Source organism: Acinonyx jubatus, chromosome D4 (genome assembly GCF_027475565.1).
Source record: "Acinonyx jubatus isolate Ajub_Pintada_27869175 chromosome D4, VMU_Ajub_asm_v1.0, whole genome shotgun sequence".
NCBI lineage: Eukaryota > Metazoa > Chordata > Mammalia > Carnivora > Felidae > Acinonyx > Acinonyx jubatus.
The window spans coordinates 13,469,115-13,488,659 of NC_069391.1; the positions used below are offsets into that span (position 1 = coordinate 13,469,115).

Sequence of the window (19,545 nt, forward strand, 5' to 3'; positions counted from 1 at the left end):
ACCACAGCTCTGGGCAGTATAGTGAGGGTTAAACATTCTGACTCTGCTACTCAGCAACTGGGTAATACTGAGCAGGTAACTTACCCAATCACAGCCTCAGTTTTCTCATCTGCAAAATGGAGTAGATTAGAGAAACTGAGAGAATGAGGACTCAATGAAATTATGCAAAAAAGGACTTAGCAGAGCCCCTGGCACCATGCAAGTCAGCGTTACAATTACCATTATTTTCAAAATCTTTCCCTTGATTCCCTGTGGCTTGCTAGGGGGAGTTGCAACCTCTTGGCTCAGCATTCAAGGCCCCGTCTATCCTTCCAGTCACATCATCTGCTAACCTGATTATAGGATACCTTCCCCCAGGCTCGGCTTCCTGAGGGTGGGGACTGGCTGTATCCTCCACGAGGGCCCCTGGCACAGGGTTTGCAAACAGTAGGTGGCTCACGAAAGCTCTGTTGCTCTGAACAAGTACAAGTGACACTTGTAGCAGCCTCTGGGGGAAGGGATGCCAAGGAACCATCTGGATGGTTCCAATCTCCACAGGCATCACATTTTATTTCTAGATCAGCCCTAATAAAGGTGCAATTAACCCCTCAGGTTTTGGATGAACAGATCATGACAATTCACCCACCCTATAATAATACTCTTTGTTTGCTACAAGTGCTTCTGGGCCCAGAGACATTTAGTGACTTGTCTGAGGTCACACAGCATTTATGACATGCAGTGAGGACTCCCACCCTGGCCACACTCCTAAGCCAAACTCAGTCCCCAGAAAAGAAGTATAAACGGGTAAGAAATGATTTTTTCCTCAGACTATCCCTAACCAATTTGTTGGTTTCCAATGTCTACAAACCTCCCACTCCAAGAGGGACACCCAGAAGGAGCCCCATCTCCCATCTCTGGTTGCTGGGCTCCTCTGGCCCCTCCCTTCCCTCTCCCCTCTGCTCCCTCATCCGCTCCCTCCTCTTCTGCCAGGGGCTCAGGGGAGGGGACAGAGCCTCTCCCAGCCCCACATCTTCCTCCCCATCCTCCCTGCGCTCTGCCTTTTTCATTTCACAGCCATGTCAACTCATCACCTCCAAGGGCCAAGAAAAAAGAAAGAACACGGCCTAGATGCCGAAAGTGCTCTCCTGTCTGTCAGGGAGAAGAGAGGAGGGAAATAAAAGCTAACAAGACTTCTAAAAGCAAAATCCCCAAACCACCTCTCGGGCACCCAGCAGCTGTCAAAGTCAACACAGGAAACTGGCAAAGGAGGGAAAGCCCATCCCGAATAAAACCCCAGCAGCTGTGGAGTCTGGGGTGGATAGACCAAGCGCGGCTACATTTCCAAGGGCGAGATGGGCGTCCTCGGCAGACTCGTCTTTTCTGCTAACGCACAGGTGGGTCTGTCTAGACGGCAGAACCGAGCCAGTCTTTTCTGAGTATCAAGGCTACTGGTCTTTTCTTTTTTTTTTCTTTCACTATCATTATTTGGAGGGCTATTGAGATTCCCCTCGCTTCCTTATTTATGCAGTCAGAGGAAATCACAGCACAGAGAGCCGCTTCCAAACTCAAGGCCACGTGGGCCAATTTCAGATGGATAATTAAATATTGAACAAACGCTCAAATGCCTCTGCTGGATCGGGACGGCTAAAAATAACCACCCTGCCACTCCGTGTGGCATCTCGCAGGCTCATTCTCAAATCCCTCCTCCCAGCTACTGTCAAATACAACCTTCCCAGTAACGGTGGGGAGCTGGGCACAGACTGCCCAAATTCCCAATCAACAGAAAACAAAACTTCAGCTCCCGGTGAGCTCTGAATGTTCCTGACCAGGAAATACTCTCCCTTTCCTGACATTTAAACCAAGTGGCCTCAAGAGGAAGGTGCAGGGGAAATATCACAGTCGTTGGCTTTTCTTTTAAAAACAGTCCAAAGGCTTCATGTCACTTCTACGCAAAACACGTATGTGGTCCAGGATGTGAGCGTGTTTGCGTCGAGTTGCACGGGAGTTCAACCCCCATCCCCTCCCCCAAGAAGACCCAACGAGCTGCCTCAGTTTCCCTATCTGTGCTAACCTGAGGAAAAGCCACAAACAAAACCAGCACAGAAATAGAGCCCAAGGGTCAGAATTCCAGAGCCGGATCTCTCGTTAACTTCTTTGCATAAACTTGAGCAAGGGCCCTTGGCTCTGCGGGTCTTGGTTTCCCCAGCTGTCAAAGGGAACAGTTAGCCCCCTGGTGCTGGAGATGCCAGGAGCCCTCCCACCTCCATCAGCAGCTGAGCAAAGCAGGCTCCGGCCCCTCATACCACCAGGTTTCAGTAAGAAGAGACACAGCCGCAAAGCTGACCCCACTGAGCACGAGAGAGCGTGAAAAGGGGAAGCGCTGGGTTCCTGGGCACGGTTTCTAAGTGTGAGTGGGTTTTGGAGCCCAGCAGCCGCCTTTCACACCTTGCCTCTTACAGCCACTTACTTCACATGGCAACTCAGTGTCCTCACCGGGTAAAGGGAAGTGACGATAAGGCCCCCTGCCCCCTAGGAGGATTGGGGGGTCAAAAGAAATATAAGATGATCAGACACAGCTTTTGGCACAGGGCCTGGCACAAGTTCAGCCATTATCTTCCTTCTTATTAAAGGTGATAAAGATGGGCCAAGAGGCTGACATTCCAGCAGATTCACTGGGACCTGGGACCTCTGGCCTCCCTCAAGGACATGAATAGCTCTGCGCAGTGGGCCTCAGGCTGTCTGCCCGTCTTCAGGGACCTCACCCAAGGGGACCCTGACCACTTAGCACAAAGAGATGTGGTGAAGAAACAGGGCTGGGGCTGTTCGACCTGTAGCCTTCCCAGGGAAAGCGCACGGTTGGCAGAACACGAGTAAGGATACAGGGGTGGGGGCGGGGGGTGAGACTAGGCCCAGGGCATCACCTGAGCGGTCCCAGGCAGGCAGGCGGAAGAGCCGACCAGGAAGCCTGACCCCCAACAGACGCCAACAGAATCATTCCCCTGCCTCCCTCCCGAGTTAGGGCCAGGAGCTGGGGAGACGATGGCCGAGAACACTTGATGGAGTCATTGTGCAAATCGGATAGGAGGAGGAGGCCTTATCCAAGCCAAGGCCTGACCTCAGAAAGATCTGCCTGCCCACAGAATAGCGAGGTGCTGCATCTGTAAGCTCAGGAGCTGGAGTCTTGCAGAGCTGGGCTCCACCATTTCTGAGCCGTGTGATGCTGGACAAGGCTCCCCAGTCTTGGCGTTGCAGTCTCCTCCCCCATAACATGAGGATAGTGCCGGGATCCGTCTCACAGGGTTGTTGTGAACGTTAAATGAGATAAGGCAAGCACAAAATTAAGCTCACTGCTGGGCACTGAGAAAGCACGCAACAAACAAAAACCATTTTAACTTTATTACATGCCATGAAAGGGAGTGAGCATCCCAGCTCCTGGGATATGTAAGGGTGAGGAGGGCCTGGAGAAGCTGGGGTCAAGCCCCGCAAGAGGGATTGTGTCTCAGCAGGTACAAATGAAGAAATGAGGCAGGAAAGGATACTTGTACAATGACAGAGGTTGCATTTGGGGCAGAGAGTTGGGACTTGGAGCCTTGGGGGGGGCCAAGATGGCGGGGGTGAGGGGACAAAAGACACAACCAGACCCCACGCTCAGAGCCAGCTTGCCAGCCCGCGGGTCTCAGTGAGGCCATGGTCCCTATGGAGTGGTTCCAGCCCCCACCCTTCCGGGTGGTGGCACACAGACCCCTTCCCTAGCCATCACTCCCAACTGGGGAGTGGCTGTGTCAAACCAGTACCCTGCCCCACCCTGGTTCTATGAAGGTGCTTCTGTGCCTCAGTGTCCTCATCTGGACCCCCAGGGTTGGATCACTCAGCTGCCATATCTCCTTAGGAGGTCAGCCTCAGCCCTCCTGGGCACCACTGCGAGGCCCTCTTGCCTGCATTTCTCCAAGTATGCTCAAAGCCCCTCCAGAGGCCCCTCAGACACCCTGAAAGGAAAGGGTCCGAGGAAAGGGGAGAGGGACCACACAGCAGCCAAGAGATAAGGCCATGCAAAGGGGCTATGCATGGACTTGGAGGAGGGCCTGACCATCTCAGGAGAAACCATCCACCAAGTCCCTAGCGCCTAGGCAGGGTCGGGCACGTGGCCGGACCCCTGGAAAAACTCAGACAACAACATGAAGAGAAGAATCAAAACCTCTCATGAGGTCAGGTCTCCCAACATGTCAGGCAGCAGGCGCAGGGTTAGCCCTGCTTGGCAGAGGGGGAAACTGAGGCCGCGGGAGGTCCCCAGAGTCACACAACCAGCTTGTTGCCAAGCTGGGAACAGAGCCTGTCTCCCACTAACCACGGCTCTGTACCCTCAAAAGGGCTCTGTGCCCCAGGGCACCTCAGCAAGCCAGCCTCCTCAACCATCTGGCGGCTTGGTGCGGGCTGGGAGCACGTGCCATTCATCCCCATGTGCTGCCCAGTGCCCAGGCTGGAGCCCAGCACGTAGTAGGTGCTCAAGACATGTTTGCTAGTTGGGTAAATGGGCCATACTTTATCCAGAGAGAGAGGAAAGCTTGCATTTCACCCCAGCGGCCCTGGGGGGACAGATAAGTCAGACAGACGGACAACACTTTCCTTGACCTTGGGGAAGGTAAGTGGGTAGGCACCCTGGCTGATGACACTCTATCGGGGACAGGACCCTCTCATATCCAAGAGCCATAGCTAGCCTTCGAGTGGACTCAGGGTCACAGAGCACAGTGTGAAATGGCCAGATGACCCTTACTATCCCAAAGTCACTCTTTCCACCCTGCCTCTGGCCATTGTCAACTGCAGGTCTCACTCTGCCTATTCCTCAGATGGGGCAATCAGGGCCCAGAGAAGGAAGAGCTCTGCTTAGTGCCCCCCTTTGCTCCAAGCTGGGGGCAGGGCGTGCTGCAGACACTGTCCCTCGCTTGCAACCCCGCTAAGGACAAAGGCCTGCTCTCAACTCCACAGTGAGGCCCCCGCCACGACTCCAGGGGGCAGTGGGAGCTGTGCGCAGGGGGCTCCCCCAAAGGTGGCAACCTGGCCACACCCCTTTCAGAGCCCCGGCCAGCTGCAGATCCCGGCCTCCAGCAACGCTTTCCTACACTTCTCTGTCTCTGAACAAACACACCCCCTGAGTTCTCAGTCATTGTCCTTTCTCGCTAGTGGCAGAGGCCAGAATGGGTGTGGAGCGACGGGTTTGGGGCTGGGGCTCTGGAGACCACCCCGCCGGGCCCTGATGTCACCACTATGGGACCAAGCCCCCATGGTCCTTCTGAGGTCAGAAGGGACTGGCTCAAGGCCACCGGGTGGCTCCCCCCACATGACTTACCACCTAAGTTTGGGCGCTGGCCTCAGGAGGAAAGCCGGCCCTGGGGGCAGAGGCAAGGACCCAGGGATCTAGTGGAAGGAGGTCCATGGCTGCTTTAGGTGGGCAGGGGCCTCCAGCTTCCACCTCTCACCTGCCAGCCAGCTCTCATGCCCATCCATGACTCCCCATCACGCAAGGCCCTTTCTCTGGCCCAGACTACTGCTCCCCTCCTGGGTCCTTCCCCTCCCCCTCCCCAGGACGAATTCTGTCCACAACACCCAAGGCATTTTCCTTCTCCCTGTCGTCGTGCACAGGCTGTTTCTCTGGCCAGAGTAAGAACGCCAACTGAGGCCCAAGTTGCAGGCAGCACAGGTTTCTAGCTTTCAGTGCACTTGCTCTCATTCTTAAATGACCCTTCTGTCACTACACCTGTTTACCAGACAGGGCCCCTGAGGCTTAGAGGGGTAACTGGCCAAAGTTTTGTGCCCAACTGGGGTTTGAGCACACATCTGACTCAACCACCCCCTCTACCGAGGGAAATGCTATCCACCTTGTGACTCCCTGTCCAAATGTCACTTCCTCTGTGAAGCTCTCCCTGATTTTCCCAGATCGAACTTCTGTTCAATGACAGTCTCCACCCCACTCCCTGCAGGCTTTGAGCTCCTTCAAGGCTGGGACACAAAGCAGCGGCTCCTGCACAGGTGACGCCCGGAAGCTGGGGCTCAGCTGACCGCGGGACACAGGGCCTCCTGCCCAGTCAGCTGAGCAGAGGGGGACTTCTGTTTCTCCCTGTGCCTCTGCAGTCAGGGAAAGAAGGGCACTGAGGTGCAGAGGAGGTCATGCAGGGCATCTGCAAGGAGAGGGGAGGGGCGGAGGCCTTGGGGTGGCCTGAGCATTACGGGGCATTCGTACACACCCATTTCTCACGGCATAAACCCATTTCCTCACTGAGCCCTACAAGTCCTGCCAGCCCTCTTCACAGCTCGAGAAACTGAGGCTCAGAAAAGAGAAGTGACTGGCCCAAAGTCTCAGTGCTTGAACCCAGATCCCTGGTCTCTCAGGCTAAGCCTGGATGGGGGTGGAGCAGCCAGAGGCCACTTCAAGGAAGGCAAGGGGATGTGTGTCACAGGCCTTGAGAGGCCCTGGAGGACCAAATTCCCAGCACACACCTGTGCACACTCTCAATCTCAGCTTGAACCCATCCACGCATGGGGAACTCACTACTCCAGGAACTCACTACTTCCTGAGGAAGCCGTGTATGTTGTTGTTCAGCCCCGACTGTGGGAAAAGTCTTCTCCATGCTGGGGGAAGCAAATGAACACGTACTGCCTGACTTGCCCTCAAGCTGATGGTAAAACTGAGGTTCAGGGGCAACACTACAGGGCTCAAGCCACACAACCAGCACCCAGCGGGGTGGGGGTCTGACCTCAGGTCTGCTGGATTCCAAGCACAGATTTGCTCAAACCCAGGCCTGATCAAACTCAGCCTTCCCGTTTCCCAAGATAACCTACTCGGCCCAGGTTCCTGCTGGGTGCTACCAACCGCCTGCGCTCACGTGCGTGCTCTCTCTCTCCCTCTCTTTCTCCCCCTCTCTCTCCCTCGCCCTTGACCAAGTCCCCTTTGAAGCCCTCCTCCTTCCGGGGAGTCCTCTTCCTAAACTCCATTGCACCCAACCTGGTGCCCAACCTCGGAAGGAAGTTGTGCTTCCCCGCCCCCCCGACCCAAAAAGCAGCCTCCTGGATCACATGCGCTCCCAACTGAGGATCCTGTTACTGGAAAAAAGAAAATGCTGTTCCCATTTCCCCTCCTCCCTGTCCTGCCTCCTGACTTGAAAGAGAGAAACTTTTCAAAGGAGGTGGGCCCACCCACTCCGAGGGGTCCCAGGCAGATTCAAAAGCTCCAGCTCCTTTGGAGCCAAGGACTCCTGGAACAGGACCCTCTGAAGTCCAGCCACCTGTCCCTCCACCCAAGAGGGGGGAGAAGCCTAAGTCCCTGGGGAGAGAAGTTGTGCGGGAGGTGGGGGGGGGGGCGCTGAGATGGGCGCCCAGCCCTAAGCTGAGAGGCTGAAGCTCTCAAGGAAAGGTAAGGAAAAGCCAAGACCCTCTCAAAATTACTTCATTGCCAGGCTGCTGGGTACACTGAGGCACAGTGGTACAGGAGGTGGAATCTGAGAAAGGGAAGAAAGAGAACCCCGATGGCAGTCTTCCCTTCCCCTGCCCCAGGCACAAGGGGAGACGGGATCTTCGGATTCCCCAGGATGGTGGCGGATGAGGGAGAAGCTGGGGGGGAGGGGGGAGGGGGATCAAGCGGACATAGTAATGGGCAGCCAGAAAGGGCGCGGGGGGTTCCCATTATCTAGACTGAAGGAGGATCGGGGGTCCCTGGCATTCCGGGCATCAGGTGGTGAAGTGGCGGTAGAGGGGACCCAAGGGTCAGGGGTCGGGGTGGCGCCTACCCCTGGCGGGCCGGGTCCGGCTGCGGGAGCGGCTCCTCTGTCGCTGCAGCCGGGGCCGCCGCAGCAGCCGGTAGTAGTAGGAGGGCCTCCCGGTGCTCTTCCTGGCGCTGCCGCCCGCGGACATGCTGCCGCCCGCCGGGCACCGGGCCGGGCCTGGGCGCGCTCACACGGGCCCCATCGCGCGCTCCGGCCCGCCCGGCGGGCGTCCCTGCCTTCTCCCGCGCGCTGGTGCGGTCGCCGCCGAGGCCACGGCTGCCCCACAAAGTCGCTCAAACTCCTCCTCCCGCCCCCGCCCTCTCCGAGCAGCCGGCCCCGCGGCGGGGGCCGGGGACCGGGAGGGAGGCCGGGCTGGCACCGGCCCGGAAAGTCAGTGCAGGAGAAATCCCGGCCTGGAGTCGGCGGGGCGAGGCGGCCCGGAGTGCCCCGGGACCCCAGGCAGGTCCCCAGGAGGGTCACTGTCCGCGCCCCTCGCGCCTGAGAACAGTCGCCCGACCTCAGGACGCACGGGGCGCACCGGCTCGCCCGCGGGGGTAGACCGTGCACACTCGCGTGCGTGCGTTCCCGGACACCGGACAGGACGCAAGCCAGTCGGCCGGGCGGGCACCGCGCGGCGAAACCGGTCACCTTCAATTAGGGTCCTAATGAGGCTGACGCTGCAGGGCGCGTTTCTGCCCCAAGCTCACAGGGCGGAGCGTGGATCCACAAACAGCGCCTGGACATCCCTTTCACGCAGAAAACTTGCCTATTCTTCACAGTTTAAAAATGGTCCCGTTGGATACACATATTATTTGTATATAATTCCAATCGTGGTGTTTCTCTCTCAAGCGCACAGGAAGTAGAGAGAGCGTAATGAACACCCGCGTATCTCGCAGGGTTGGCCAAATCTCAACATTCTGCCCCCTGTGATCTAGACCGTCCCCCAAACACGCCACCACGGAGGCCGTGAGGTCTGCCTCCTGCCGAGCGTTCACAGCTGCTCCCGGGAAGGCAGCAGAAGCGTCCCGACGCTCCTGGAGAGACGCAAAACTGAGGCTGGGAGAAGAGAGCTGCCAGCTCCTGCTATGGCCTTGTGCTGAAAAACTTCTCCAGGTCACTCACTCCCCAGCTCAAGAACTTTCCACGGCTCCCCAAGTCCAAACAACCTTCCTTGGTATTTGAAGCTCCAACCATTGGGCCCCAACCAAACCACTCTCTCCAGCCTCCCCTACAGCTGCCTCCTTCTCACTCCTCTTTGCCCTACTCCCAAAAGGGTCTGCCTGGCCCAAAGGCCCTACTTCCAGGACCCAAATTCTCTAGCCTTCCCTGACCATCCTGGCCCTTGTCTGTCTCTCTCTCCCCTAACTTGTCCCTGGAGCTGGATTTACCTTGTAAATTATTCAGACAACTACCTGTGGGAGCTCCCTTCCCTTAAGGGGAAACTGAGGCCCTGCCAGGGAGGGCTGACTTGCCTTTGTCATACAGAAAGTGGCAGAGGCTAATGGTCTTGCCTCCCAACATGCAGTCTTAGGGAGTCACACATGGGCGCTGGAGACAGTCTGGAAGTCCTCCAGAACAGCTGGAAAGGCGTGGCCCTGGGGGGGCGGCGGGGCAGTCTGGGCAGAAATCCAGGCCGGGTTTTGCACCTCGCAAAGGGAGCCCCCTCTCCGGCTCCCTCAGCCAGGGGGGAGGGCCCCCAGGTCCGAGGAGCCTGGATCACAGCTGGAAGCCAGGCGCCATCCTGGGATGGGGAGGGGGGGAGGGGCAGGAGGGGTACTGCTTCTCCAAACCTAATCTGGGTTGTCCAAAGAACCCTTCTGGCCCCTCTCCCCAGAGTGCTGGCCAGTCCCTGGGGCAGATGGAAAACCACAGTGCCTGCAAGGATACCATTAACGTCCGTGGCGTTAAGTATTGCTCTAGCTCATTCTCAATAGCTAACACTGCCCAGGAGCCTCTTTTCCAAGAGCAGAGGCCCCAGGGAAAAGCTGTACCCAGTCCCTCGTCCAGAGGCAAGCTGTGGGCCATCTTAGCATTCATCATCCTCTGGCTCAGCCTCCCCACTCAGGTGGGGCTCCCACAGACATCTGTCACTCTAAAGAATGACCTCCACAGCCAGGCCCTCCAGTTTTGGGGGCTGGAGGGCTCCCAGGAAGTCCAGCTCAAGGTGGGGCCAACAGTCCTGTTCCCAGTGCTTGGAGTTCATCAGGCCTGGTTTCCTTCCCAAAGCAGGAATGCCCTGCTCAATCAGGGGACGAGAGGTTCCCTGCCAACAGACTCTCAGTGGCTAAAGCGAGTGGTCTTGGCCTGGCCTTCCCAGCTGGCAGATTTAGTTGTTGTTGTGTGTGCGTAGAGGGAGGGGGGATGTAGCTAGGAGCTCAGGACCTCATCTGCAAACACAGTTGGGCTCCAAAGGTTTGGTATAGTCTCTCTGCTTATGCTTGGGCTTCTCAAGTCCTCTGTGCCTCAGTTTCCCCACCTGCAAGGAGAAGCTATGGACCCCCCACCTATCTACCTTGTGGCGGGAAGAGGGTCAGCTATAGAAGAGGAAGAAGCTTCTGCATTCCTGGCCTTTGAACATCTCTGCAGGCCTCAGGAGGGTCTGGAGTAGGAACCAACTGGGGTACTGAGGAGGCAGGGGACAGGGGAAGAGCTGGAAGACAAGGCGCCTGGGCCCCCTGTCCCTCCTCCTGTCCCGGGACCCCCAGGGCGGCAGGCAGACAAAAGGCAGCTCCCTGCACACCCCAGCAGAGCATCTGGAATCAATCCCGCTGCTGTGGAGCAAGCCACCCACTCCCTTTCGCTGCCCCTGTGGCCTCCTCCTTTTAAATGTAAGCAGCCCCCTTTCTGGAGGCCACCTAGACAAGAGGAGGGGCACTTCAAAACACCCTCCCTACCACCATTTCCTGAGACATTCCCCTCCAAAGGGAAGCCCTCTGTGATTGCCCTGGCCAGCACAGGCTTCCCAGGCCCTGCTGATCCGTGAGCCGGGTCCCACAGAGCCCACGGTCTGTCGGTGGTCTTGTTCTCCACTCCTATCTCGACCGCAGAGGGTCTCCTGAACAGGCCCACCTCCCGCCTCCTCAACCTGCTGTTTTGGGCTGGGATCAAGGCTGCAGCCTTCACACCCCTGAGCCTCCAAATCACCCCATTCGTTAAACATGTATATTTCTGGGTTCCCCCAAGACACTTGATTTGGTGGTTCCAGATGGGGCCTGGGAGTCTGAATGTTTAGTAGGTGCAGGCAGGCGGGGGACAGGGGCTGGCTAAATCAGATCTAACCCTCCACCCCCCTCCTCCTGCACTCCAAAGCCTCCACAGGTGAACTCGCAGAGTACTGAAAAGGACCAAGCTCTGTCACAGAGCACCAACATCCCCTTGTACCCCTGCCCACTCCAGCCCCTTAGCGATCTGCTCCCCAAAGACACCTGCTCCTTCCCACCTGCCTTCGCATTGATGATCAGATGGCTGCAATGAAGCTCTTCCTTCTGCATCTGGTGAACCCCTCCTTATTCCTCAGGACCCAGCTCAAATATCACCGCATTAGAGCAGTCTGGGCCCCACTGACAGACCCTCTGGAGCCCACCACACCCCACCACTTGGGCTGTATAATGAGGACACCAGAGAAGACCAGGAAGAGAGGGACCCCAAGACATTCCCTCTGGGTAGAGAACTGTCAGCATCTGGATGTCAAGAGAAGAATAATACCCTGCTGGGAAGCGGTGGGGGTGGGCAGCCTTAGAGCTGGGCTGTAAGGCCAGGTAAACCACAAGCCAGGCAGGGGCCAGGTCAGGAGAGGCACCAGAGGCAGGGGTGGGGGCCAGCCTAGTGCAGTCTCCCCATCCCACTGTTAGCTTTAAAGTCAGTGAGGGAGGGGAGCACCGAGGGGCGCAGTCAGCGAAGCATCCGACTTCAGCTCAGGTCATGATCTCACAGTTTGTGAATTCGGGCCCCGCATCGGGCGGACAGCTCAGAGCCTGGAGCCTGCTTCGGATTCTGGGTCTCCCTCTCTGTCTCCCCCTCCCCTGCTCACTCTCTCTCTCTCACAAAAATAAACATTAAAAATTTTTTTTTAATTTAAAAATAAAGTCAGTGAAGGAGGAACAAAAATGCATATTGTCAGAATTACCCCTGAAAAGGCTGAAACTGCCCGTAAAGGACCATTTCCCTCCAGTGTTAGGACAGAGGTGAGCAGAAGGCAGAAGGGCCTGGCCCTTACTGAGGGGCCATTCTGTGTAAGAGCCGGAAGAAGCATTCATCTAACATTAGATTCCACCCAGGGAGGAGAGGTGCTCACCCCCAAAGGGGACCACAAAAGTCCAAGACTTTCCACAGAGGAGGGTTACAAGGTTGTCCTGGAAAGGTCTGTCTGAGGATGAAATTTGTATTTAATACTGATAAACCATATTGGGCATTTATTGTGTGCCAGACCCTGTCTGTAGCGTTCAGTGCACATTATCTCCTTAAATTTCACATAAACCTTGAGGCAGGTGGTTACCGCCTTCGTTTTACAGGAAATCTTGCGGGCACAGAGAGGGTTAGTAAGTTCCCTAACGTCACACAGCTTGTGCTAAGGAGTCCGGATTGGAACCCAGGCAAGCTGGAAAAAGCAAAGTTCTTAAGGTTGAGCAGGACTTAACCCAGAGGCGGAGGAGGGGTAGCAAGCAGCCTGGAACTTTTCATAAAAGCCGGCTTCGACAAGGAACAGGAGGAGGTGAAGAAGATTAGCAGTCCTGACAGGGGAAACACTGGAGCCCACACCAGGCCCCACACAATGGGTGTCGAGAGGGCTCAGACCTGTCAGGCTTCCTGTTGGGACAAGGGTAGACAGCAGTGACCAGGGGAAGTCCCGGCCAGGCAGCCTTGAATGCATCCGCCTCCCAGGCCAGCCTCGAGCTTTGAGTGGCTGAAGCCCTGGGCAGGGGTATGTGGGCGGGGGGCACTGATGGTTGAGGTCACGGGCCTCTGCCTGCGTCCAGGAACACGGCAGGGCCAGGAGGAGGACCTCCGTCAGGCTGCGGTGGAACAGGGGCTCTCCCCACGCGGTGGAAGTGGAAACAAGCCCTGTGAGGTCACACTCGAGGCCCAGCCGGGTGTCCACCAGCTCCACTGCCCCCCAGACTCCCTCCCTAAAGCCACCAACAAATTTACTAACATCCTTCCCAGACAATGGCCCATTCAGGGCCGTGCTGACCCCAGGCTCGGATGGCTCTGCCCCCCCTCAACACAGGTGGCACTGGGGGACTGGCCAAATGTGGGTGCAGACCCCTGGGGAGTGTATTTTCTAAAGCCACCCACAGCTGGACTGAGGGTGAGCCCTTGGGAGACACCAGACCTCCAGCAGGGGAGGAGGCCAGTTGGCAGCTCATTGTGTTTCTTTGGGTGCTGTGTGACTCAGAGGAAGCCTCTTGACATCTCTGGGCCTCAGAGTCCCTCGTGTTAGGGATGAGACATCTCAGCCCAGCCCACCTCCACAGGATTCCATCAGGATGTAGAAATTTCTTACAGTCTCAAACCAGCACCTATGTGTTCCCTCCAGAGGCCCAGATAATATGTATTTCCTTCGTCAATGCCAACAACCTGCCAAAAAATCCTGGGATGGCAGAGCTAGAAGGCACCGGCAGAGTAGACGATGGAGCCGGAGAAACTGAGGCCTCACGGAACAGCCACTTGCCCCGAGGACGCTGCCTCACTCATCACAAACCCAGATGTGGTATCAGTTCCCCAATCATCACGGGTCTGATTGCCCCTCACACCCCAGCACGGAACAGTCACAGTGGGGCAGCGTCACTCCCCATAGAGGGAAAAGGGACGCCAAGAGAGGTTGTGACTCGCCCGATGTCACACGTGGGTGTTGGGGGGTAAGGCCAGCTTGGGACTTAAACAGAACTGCCAAGACCCCCTTTCTCCTCTCAGTCCCCCAGACCGCCCCTCCCAGAATGCCTGCTGCCTTCTGCCCGCAGGTGCACTGGGCTTCCACTCCGGACCGGCTGCCCCCCAAGCTCAGGGCTCCAATCCCAGGGCTGGGGAAGCCTGGGATCCAGTCTCCAGGGCCCAGCCCCGGCCCTCCTTCCTCACCCCCTCCCTAGCAGCCGGCGTTTCAACCCAGATGGCCAGGCCTGGTGCAAGTCTCTCCCTGTACTTCCTCTCGCTGCCCTGACCCAGAAATGCTGCCAAGCTCCAGGTGGGCCCACAGCCCCTCCTTCTCGGGGCCCAGGCCCGGGGCTGAGGCTCCGGGTCTCGGGGCTTCCTCCTCCCCTTCCAGCTGATGGGCCCAGACAGCTCCACGCCCACTGGGTGACCAGAGGGGGTGGCATATGGTCCCAGCGTGAGGTCGGAGAGCCCCCTCCCTTTCCAGGCCATCCTGCCTGGTCATCTGTGAGCCACTTGATGGCTGGCACGGGCCTGGGTCCCAGCTGGGAGGGGCCTCACTCAATTCTCGCAGATCCCACTGAGGAGGACAGATGAACTGGCCCAGGAGCCAGCTTCTAGGAGGCTCCCGTCTAGGCGGGGTGCCGAAAGAGTGTGGGATTCGGGGTGAGGAACCGGCACTCCTTGACTGCATGACCCCAGATCAGTGCCTTCAGTTCCTCAACTGTAGAATGGGCTTAATGACACTTCTACTTTGTGAGGTCGCAGAAGGTCAAATATCATAGCAGATCAAAACCTTGTGTATAGGGGTGCCTGGTGGCTCGGTGGGTTGAGCATCTCTTTTTTTTTTAATTTTTTAATGTGTATTTATTTTTGAGAGAGCGAGAGCGAGCGCAGAAGTGGGGGAGGGGCAGAGAGACAGAGAGGAAGACACAGAATCTGGAACAGGCTCCAGGCTCCCAGCTGGCAGCACAGAGCCTGATGCGGGGCTCAAACCCCTCGAACCGTGAGATCATGACCTGAGCCGAAGTCGGACGCTCAACCGAGTGAGCCACCCAGGCGCCCCAGAGCATCCAGCTCTTGATTTCAGTTCAGGTCATGATCTCACGGTTTGTGGGATCGAGCCCCACATTGGGCTCTGCACTGAGAGCGCAGAGCCTGCTTGGGATTCTCTCTCTTCCTCTCTCTGTGCTCCTCCCCACCGCCAAATACAAATAAACATTTTTTTTTTTTTAGTTAAAAAAACAAAACAAAAAACCTTGTGTATAAACTGGTCAACATCTGTCCCTCAGGCCTATTTCTTTTCTCGCTAATCTGGGCCCCTCGAGAGCAGGACAGCCAAAGCTGGTCAGCATAGTTACCAGCCCAGAGTGAACTCTCAGGAAGACTCACTAAGAGAGAAGGTGGCAGCAATTGGGGAAAATGGGTGACCCCATCTGATCTAAAGTCAGCACTAAGGAATTCAGAGGAGGGAGAAGTCCTGGAAGACTGCCTGAAAAAAGAGTCACTGTCATTGAACCAGAAGGCTGAGTAGGATTTGACTGGGTAGAGAGCAGAGGACTGTATTCTTGGAGGGGGAGACGGCAAGAACAAAGGCCCTGAGGTAAAAACCAGCAAGGCATATGCTGGGGGCAGTGTGTAGAATGGTGAGGCTGGAGCAGAGGATGATGCGAGGACTCCGGAGGAGGCTGTATGGAGTATGTGAGGGGTGGGGTCAGGCAGAAGAGATGGGGAGGTAGGCCCAAGTGGCAGTGAGGCCCAGGTGGCACCTCCATATGGGGAGGAGTGAAATGTAAGGAAAGAACCCTGATCGGGGAGGCAGAGGATCAGGGCTCTAGGCCTAGATCTGCCGCCGTGTGACTGCCTGACTTTGGTAAGTCATAGCCCTCTCTGATCCCCATTCTGCAACGATCAGGGAAGGCCTGGCTTTATAAGGGAAGCCTGCAGGTGAGGGGATAGGCCAGATGCCCAGGAACTACATCGGAGCCTTCAGAAACAGGTTCTGGGGCCCCACTCCCAGCATCATCGAATCCAAATCTTGGTGGGCGAGGCCAAGGAAGCTATATTCTTAAAGGAGTTTTCTCACAGCTTTATTGGAGAGCTGCTGGCTAAGATGGTTGTAGACTTGACTAGATGTCTTTCCAATCTCTGAGCATGCCAAACATGGCCCCACCTCAGGACCTTTGCATGTGCTGTTCCTTTTCCCTCACACACTGACCCTGGAATTTCGGATGGCCAGCTCCTTCCTGTCATTTAGGCCTCAGCTCAAATAACACCCCTTCAGAGGCCTACCCTCGCCGCCTTGTCTCAAGTGCCTCTGCCCCAATCGCCACCCCCTGTCCCACTGCCCTGTTTTATTTTCTTCAACTTACTGCATCCTAAAACTATCTTATCTGTGTATTTGGTTGTTCACGAATCGCTTTTCTTCCCTCAAACTGTAATGAGGGCAGGGGCCTTGTTTAGTCCTGTCACAGCCATGTCCCCAGTGCACAAAACAGCATTCAATATATACCCGGTGAATGAGGTGACTGGAAGGAGCCCGGCTCAAAGCTCCCATTCTTTTCTCAAGAAGGGCAGCTGTGGTGCCAGGGGCCAGTCACTTCACCTCTCCGGGCCTGGCTTTCTTCATTGTGACATGTAGACAGCAGGCTTCAGAGTTTACTTTTAAGCAGCAACCTGGAGCTGATCAGGAGGCCAGGCTGTAAGTCCTGACTCTAACCAGGAGCTTGCACAGAATAAACGAACGGATGAATGAGTGCCTTTGCTCTGCTGTGTGCCTCTGAGCAAGTCCCCTCCCATTCATAGTCCCCTGCCCCCTGTTTCCCCTCCTGTAAAATGGGGTTGGCCTGAGTGAACCCTTGGCGCTGACACTCAGAGCCTCTGTGCCCAGTCTGGAACATAGATGGGAACCACAGCAGGTGTTAGAGGAGGGGCAGGCTGGGCCAGAGCCATGGTTCTCACATTTACTGGACTTTTCCTGGGGATCCCACCAGGCCCAAAGCTGGCATCTCAAGGCCACATAGGTGAGAATTAAGTGTAGCTTCTGTGACCTGTCACCCCTCAACTCTAGACAGCAAGAACAATGCCGGCCCTGCCCCCACTCTGGGAACAGCATTTTGTCTGGAAATTCCACCAGGGGGAGGAGGAAGGGCTGGGGCCCTAGAATTTCTGTGCCTTCTCAAACAGGAAGTAGCTCAAAGTTTGGGGCCAAGGAAAACAAGTTCAGGGGCATCCTGGAAATCAGCAGTCCCCTTGGCTGGGACTTGCCCCTCTCACCAGGTGGGGCTCTCCTGGTGACTAATGATTAACATAGACAGACAGATGGTGTGTGAAAGGGGGATGGTCCAGGACCACAGGCAAAGGCCTAAAAGGAAGCAAAATTCACCCAGTCTCGTCTGGCATACCTTTGACAATGGGGAGCTCACTACCAAACTGGCCCCTGTCCTCAGAAAGTCTAAAAGTGACAGTGCCTTCCCACAACTAGGAATTGCAGAAGGCCTTTAGGGATCTAGTGGTCAGCCCACACTTGACCCAGGAGTCAGAGAGCTTGGGACTTGCCCAGGGTCACTCAGATGTCCCCAGATCCTCTCTCAGTTCCCAGTAGCACATGAAGCTATTCCGGGCACAGTAAGGAGGAGCTAGTTTGAGCAGCCCCACCCCCACACCCCTCCTGGCTAAAATGCCTAAGTTGGGGGGGGGTGACCTCTGGCTGATCTTTATTAGAAAGCCCAGAGGGCCCTGGGCCTGTGGGGGGGGGGGGGGGCGGCGGGGCTGAGACAGCAAAGGGCAACCTGGGTTATGAAAGCCCCTTTGCTGCCTGCCTGCCTGACCCACAGCCCTCTCCTCTTCCCCTGTAGCCTCTGCCCCAGGAAGCTGCAAGGTGGCTTCAGAATTTTCTAGACCTGCTTTCTCTGACCTCTTTCTTGTGTCCTCCTGTTGCCCCTGCCGGGGTGGGGGGCCCACAGAGCAGCCTGGAGCCCTCAGGACCGGCCTTCAGTGCTGCCCCCTACTGGGCTATAGATCCCTAGGACAAAGTCCTTGGCCCTGGTGCCCCGTGGGGAGGGCTGTTCCCTTTGAGATCCCCAGGGTGTCCTGGCACAGGGTTCCAGCCTGCTGAGTGACATGAACTGGCCTCCCCCACCCTCTAGGGGGCAAAGGGGATGGCGCAAAACCTCGGTTCTCAGATTCGAGGCGCTTCGGTACCCTGGAGAGCAGGTTAAAATGCAGATGCCCAGGCCTACTGGGGACAGCGGTTTAGCCAGTCTGGGAAGAGCCCAGGAGTCTGCATTTTTACCTAGCAGAGAGTGAGCCCATGCTGGCCATACAAGCCCCCTTTGGCTCTCTCTCAGGTCCCTGGCTCTGTGGGTTCTGGGACTCCAGCCCTCAACAGTGTCACGAGCCTTTTCTAAACTGCAACCTATCTGTCTCCTGTCCCTTTCTCAGAACTCTACAGTACAGACGGGCAAACTGAGGCTCAGAATGGAGAATAACAAAGTTTACCCACAGTCCTCGCCCCTCAGAGAAGCCCCCAGCTTCCACCTCCCTCCCCAGCTCCCCATAGCCTGCCTAGATTCTGGGGCCCAGCAGGTCAGCTCAGGCCAGGCAGCAGCCCTGACTGGCCCCCTTTGTCCTGGTCTGTGTGCCCTGCGACCTCACCAGGTCCTGGGCTGATTAAAATATCCCCTTACAGCTCCAGTAGGCCTGGTGTCCCTTTACAGGGCTGGGAGGGCCACAGTCCCATCTGAGGCGACACTGACAGCTTACTGCTGCCCTCTGGCCACCCTCAGAAGCTGGACACTTGCCGGCCCCACAGAGATTCAAGAGAACCTTCACCTGAAGTATTTGCAGAACCAGCCAGGAGAAACCAAGGCCCAGAGAGGGGAGAGCCTTGCCCAAGGTCACACAGGACACAGTTATTAACCCCAATACAGAGCTCGCTCTCTGCCAGGCAGCATTAATTCAATGAGTCCGTATAACAACACCCTCTCCTTTTTTACAGGCACGGAAAGGTGATTGTGGCAGGCACGGGACTCGATCTCACGTAGCCTAGTCCCTAATGGTGACCCAGTACTGCTGCACGTAGTCTCCCCTCACGTGTCCCTGGGTAATTTTGTTTGCCAAAGGGTTTCGTGGAGCAGTGAGACAGGGCACTTGGCTTCTACTACCCGCCAAGGTGGTGGTCCCTGGGTGTGGCCCCAGTTCCTGATCTCACCTCTCCAGCCTACACCCACCCATTTTCCTTGGTCATGTTGGTCTCCAGCGACCCGCACCCCCCTTCTCTCCTTCATGTCTTTGCGCCCACTGTTTCCACTCGGAGCATGCGTGCTTCCAAGACCCTGAGCCCCTCTGTGAAGCAGGCTATTGGTCGTTCCAAAGACTAGCTTGGGTCCGTCCACCTCCCTCCAGCTCTGCTGTCATGACTCAAATCCAGGTGACCACCGTCTCTAGCTTTGGGGACGCCCACAGCCCCTGACTCGTCCTCCCAAATGTTCCCCGAGTCGATTCTCCACGAAGCAGCCGGAGAGAGCATTTTACAACAGCCCTCTGTCCCAGCCACCCTGGCCTTACTTGCCTTTGGACAGTCTTTCCAGTTCATCCCTCCACCTCTGCCCCCCTGAGCCACGTGGCCCACTCCCCTCACTCTTCCTTTCCAGAGGACCTCCCCTTGCTCCCCAAACTCCCTGCTTCCCCCCAAAGGCCTGCCCCACACCATTTTCTCCGGGCTCCCTGCACCTTTTCCTCCAGGGAGCCCTCATTGTGCAGTGACATCTATTTTTGGGTGATTCATGTCACATTTACCTCTGCCGGCACGCTGCCCTCCTGGCGGATCGGGTCCTGCTTGCCCGGCTTGCATCATAACCCCGGTGCCCAGCCCGGTGCCGTCGCATGGCTGCTGCCAATCAAGAGGCGGGGGCATCACAGTCGTGAATTCGGGAAAGCGCTA

At 56.7% G+C, this 19,545-nt stretch overlaps 1 protein-coding gene across 7 annotated transcripts in view; it reads right to left on the reverse strand.

The window, feature by feature from the left end:
- DAB2IP (DAB2 interacting protein) overlaps window positions 1-19,545 on the reverse strand; it is a 186,933-nt gene that overhangs the window by 112,707 nt on the left and 54,681 nt on the right. Inside the window, exon 1 of one of the 7 annotated variants that reach the window (XM_027035010.2) lies at window positions 7,758-8,381. The exons of the other annotated variants lie outside the window; for them this stretch is intronic. Coding sequence (XP_026890811.1) covers window positions 7,758-7,881 — 124 coding nt within the window. The 5' untranslated portion in view covers window positions 7,882-8,381. Of the gene's footprint in view, window positions 1-7,757; window positions 8,382-19,545 lie in introns of those variants that run through there. 7 annotated transcript variants of the gene reach the window in all.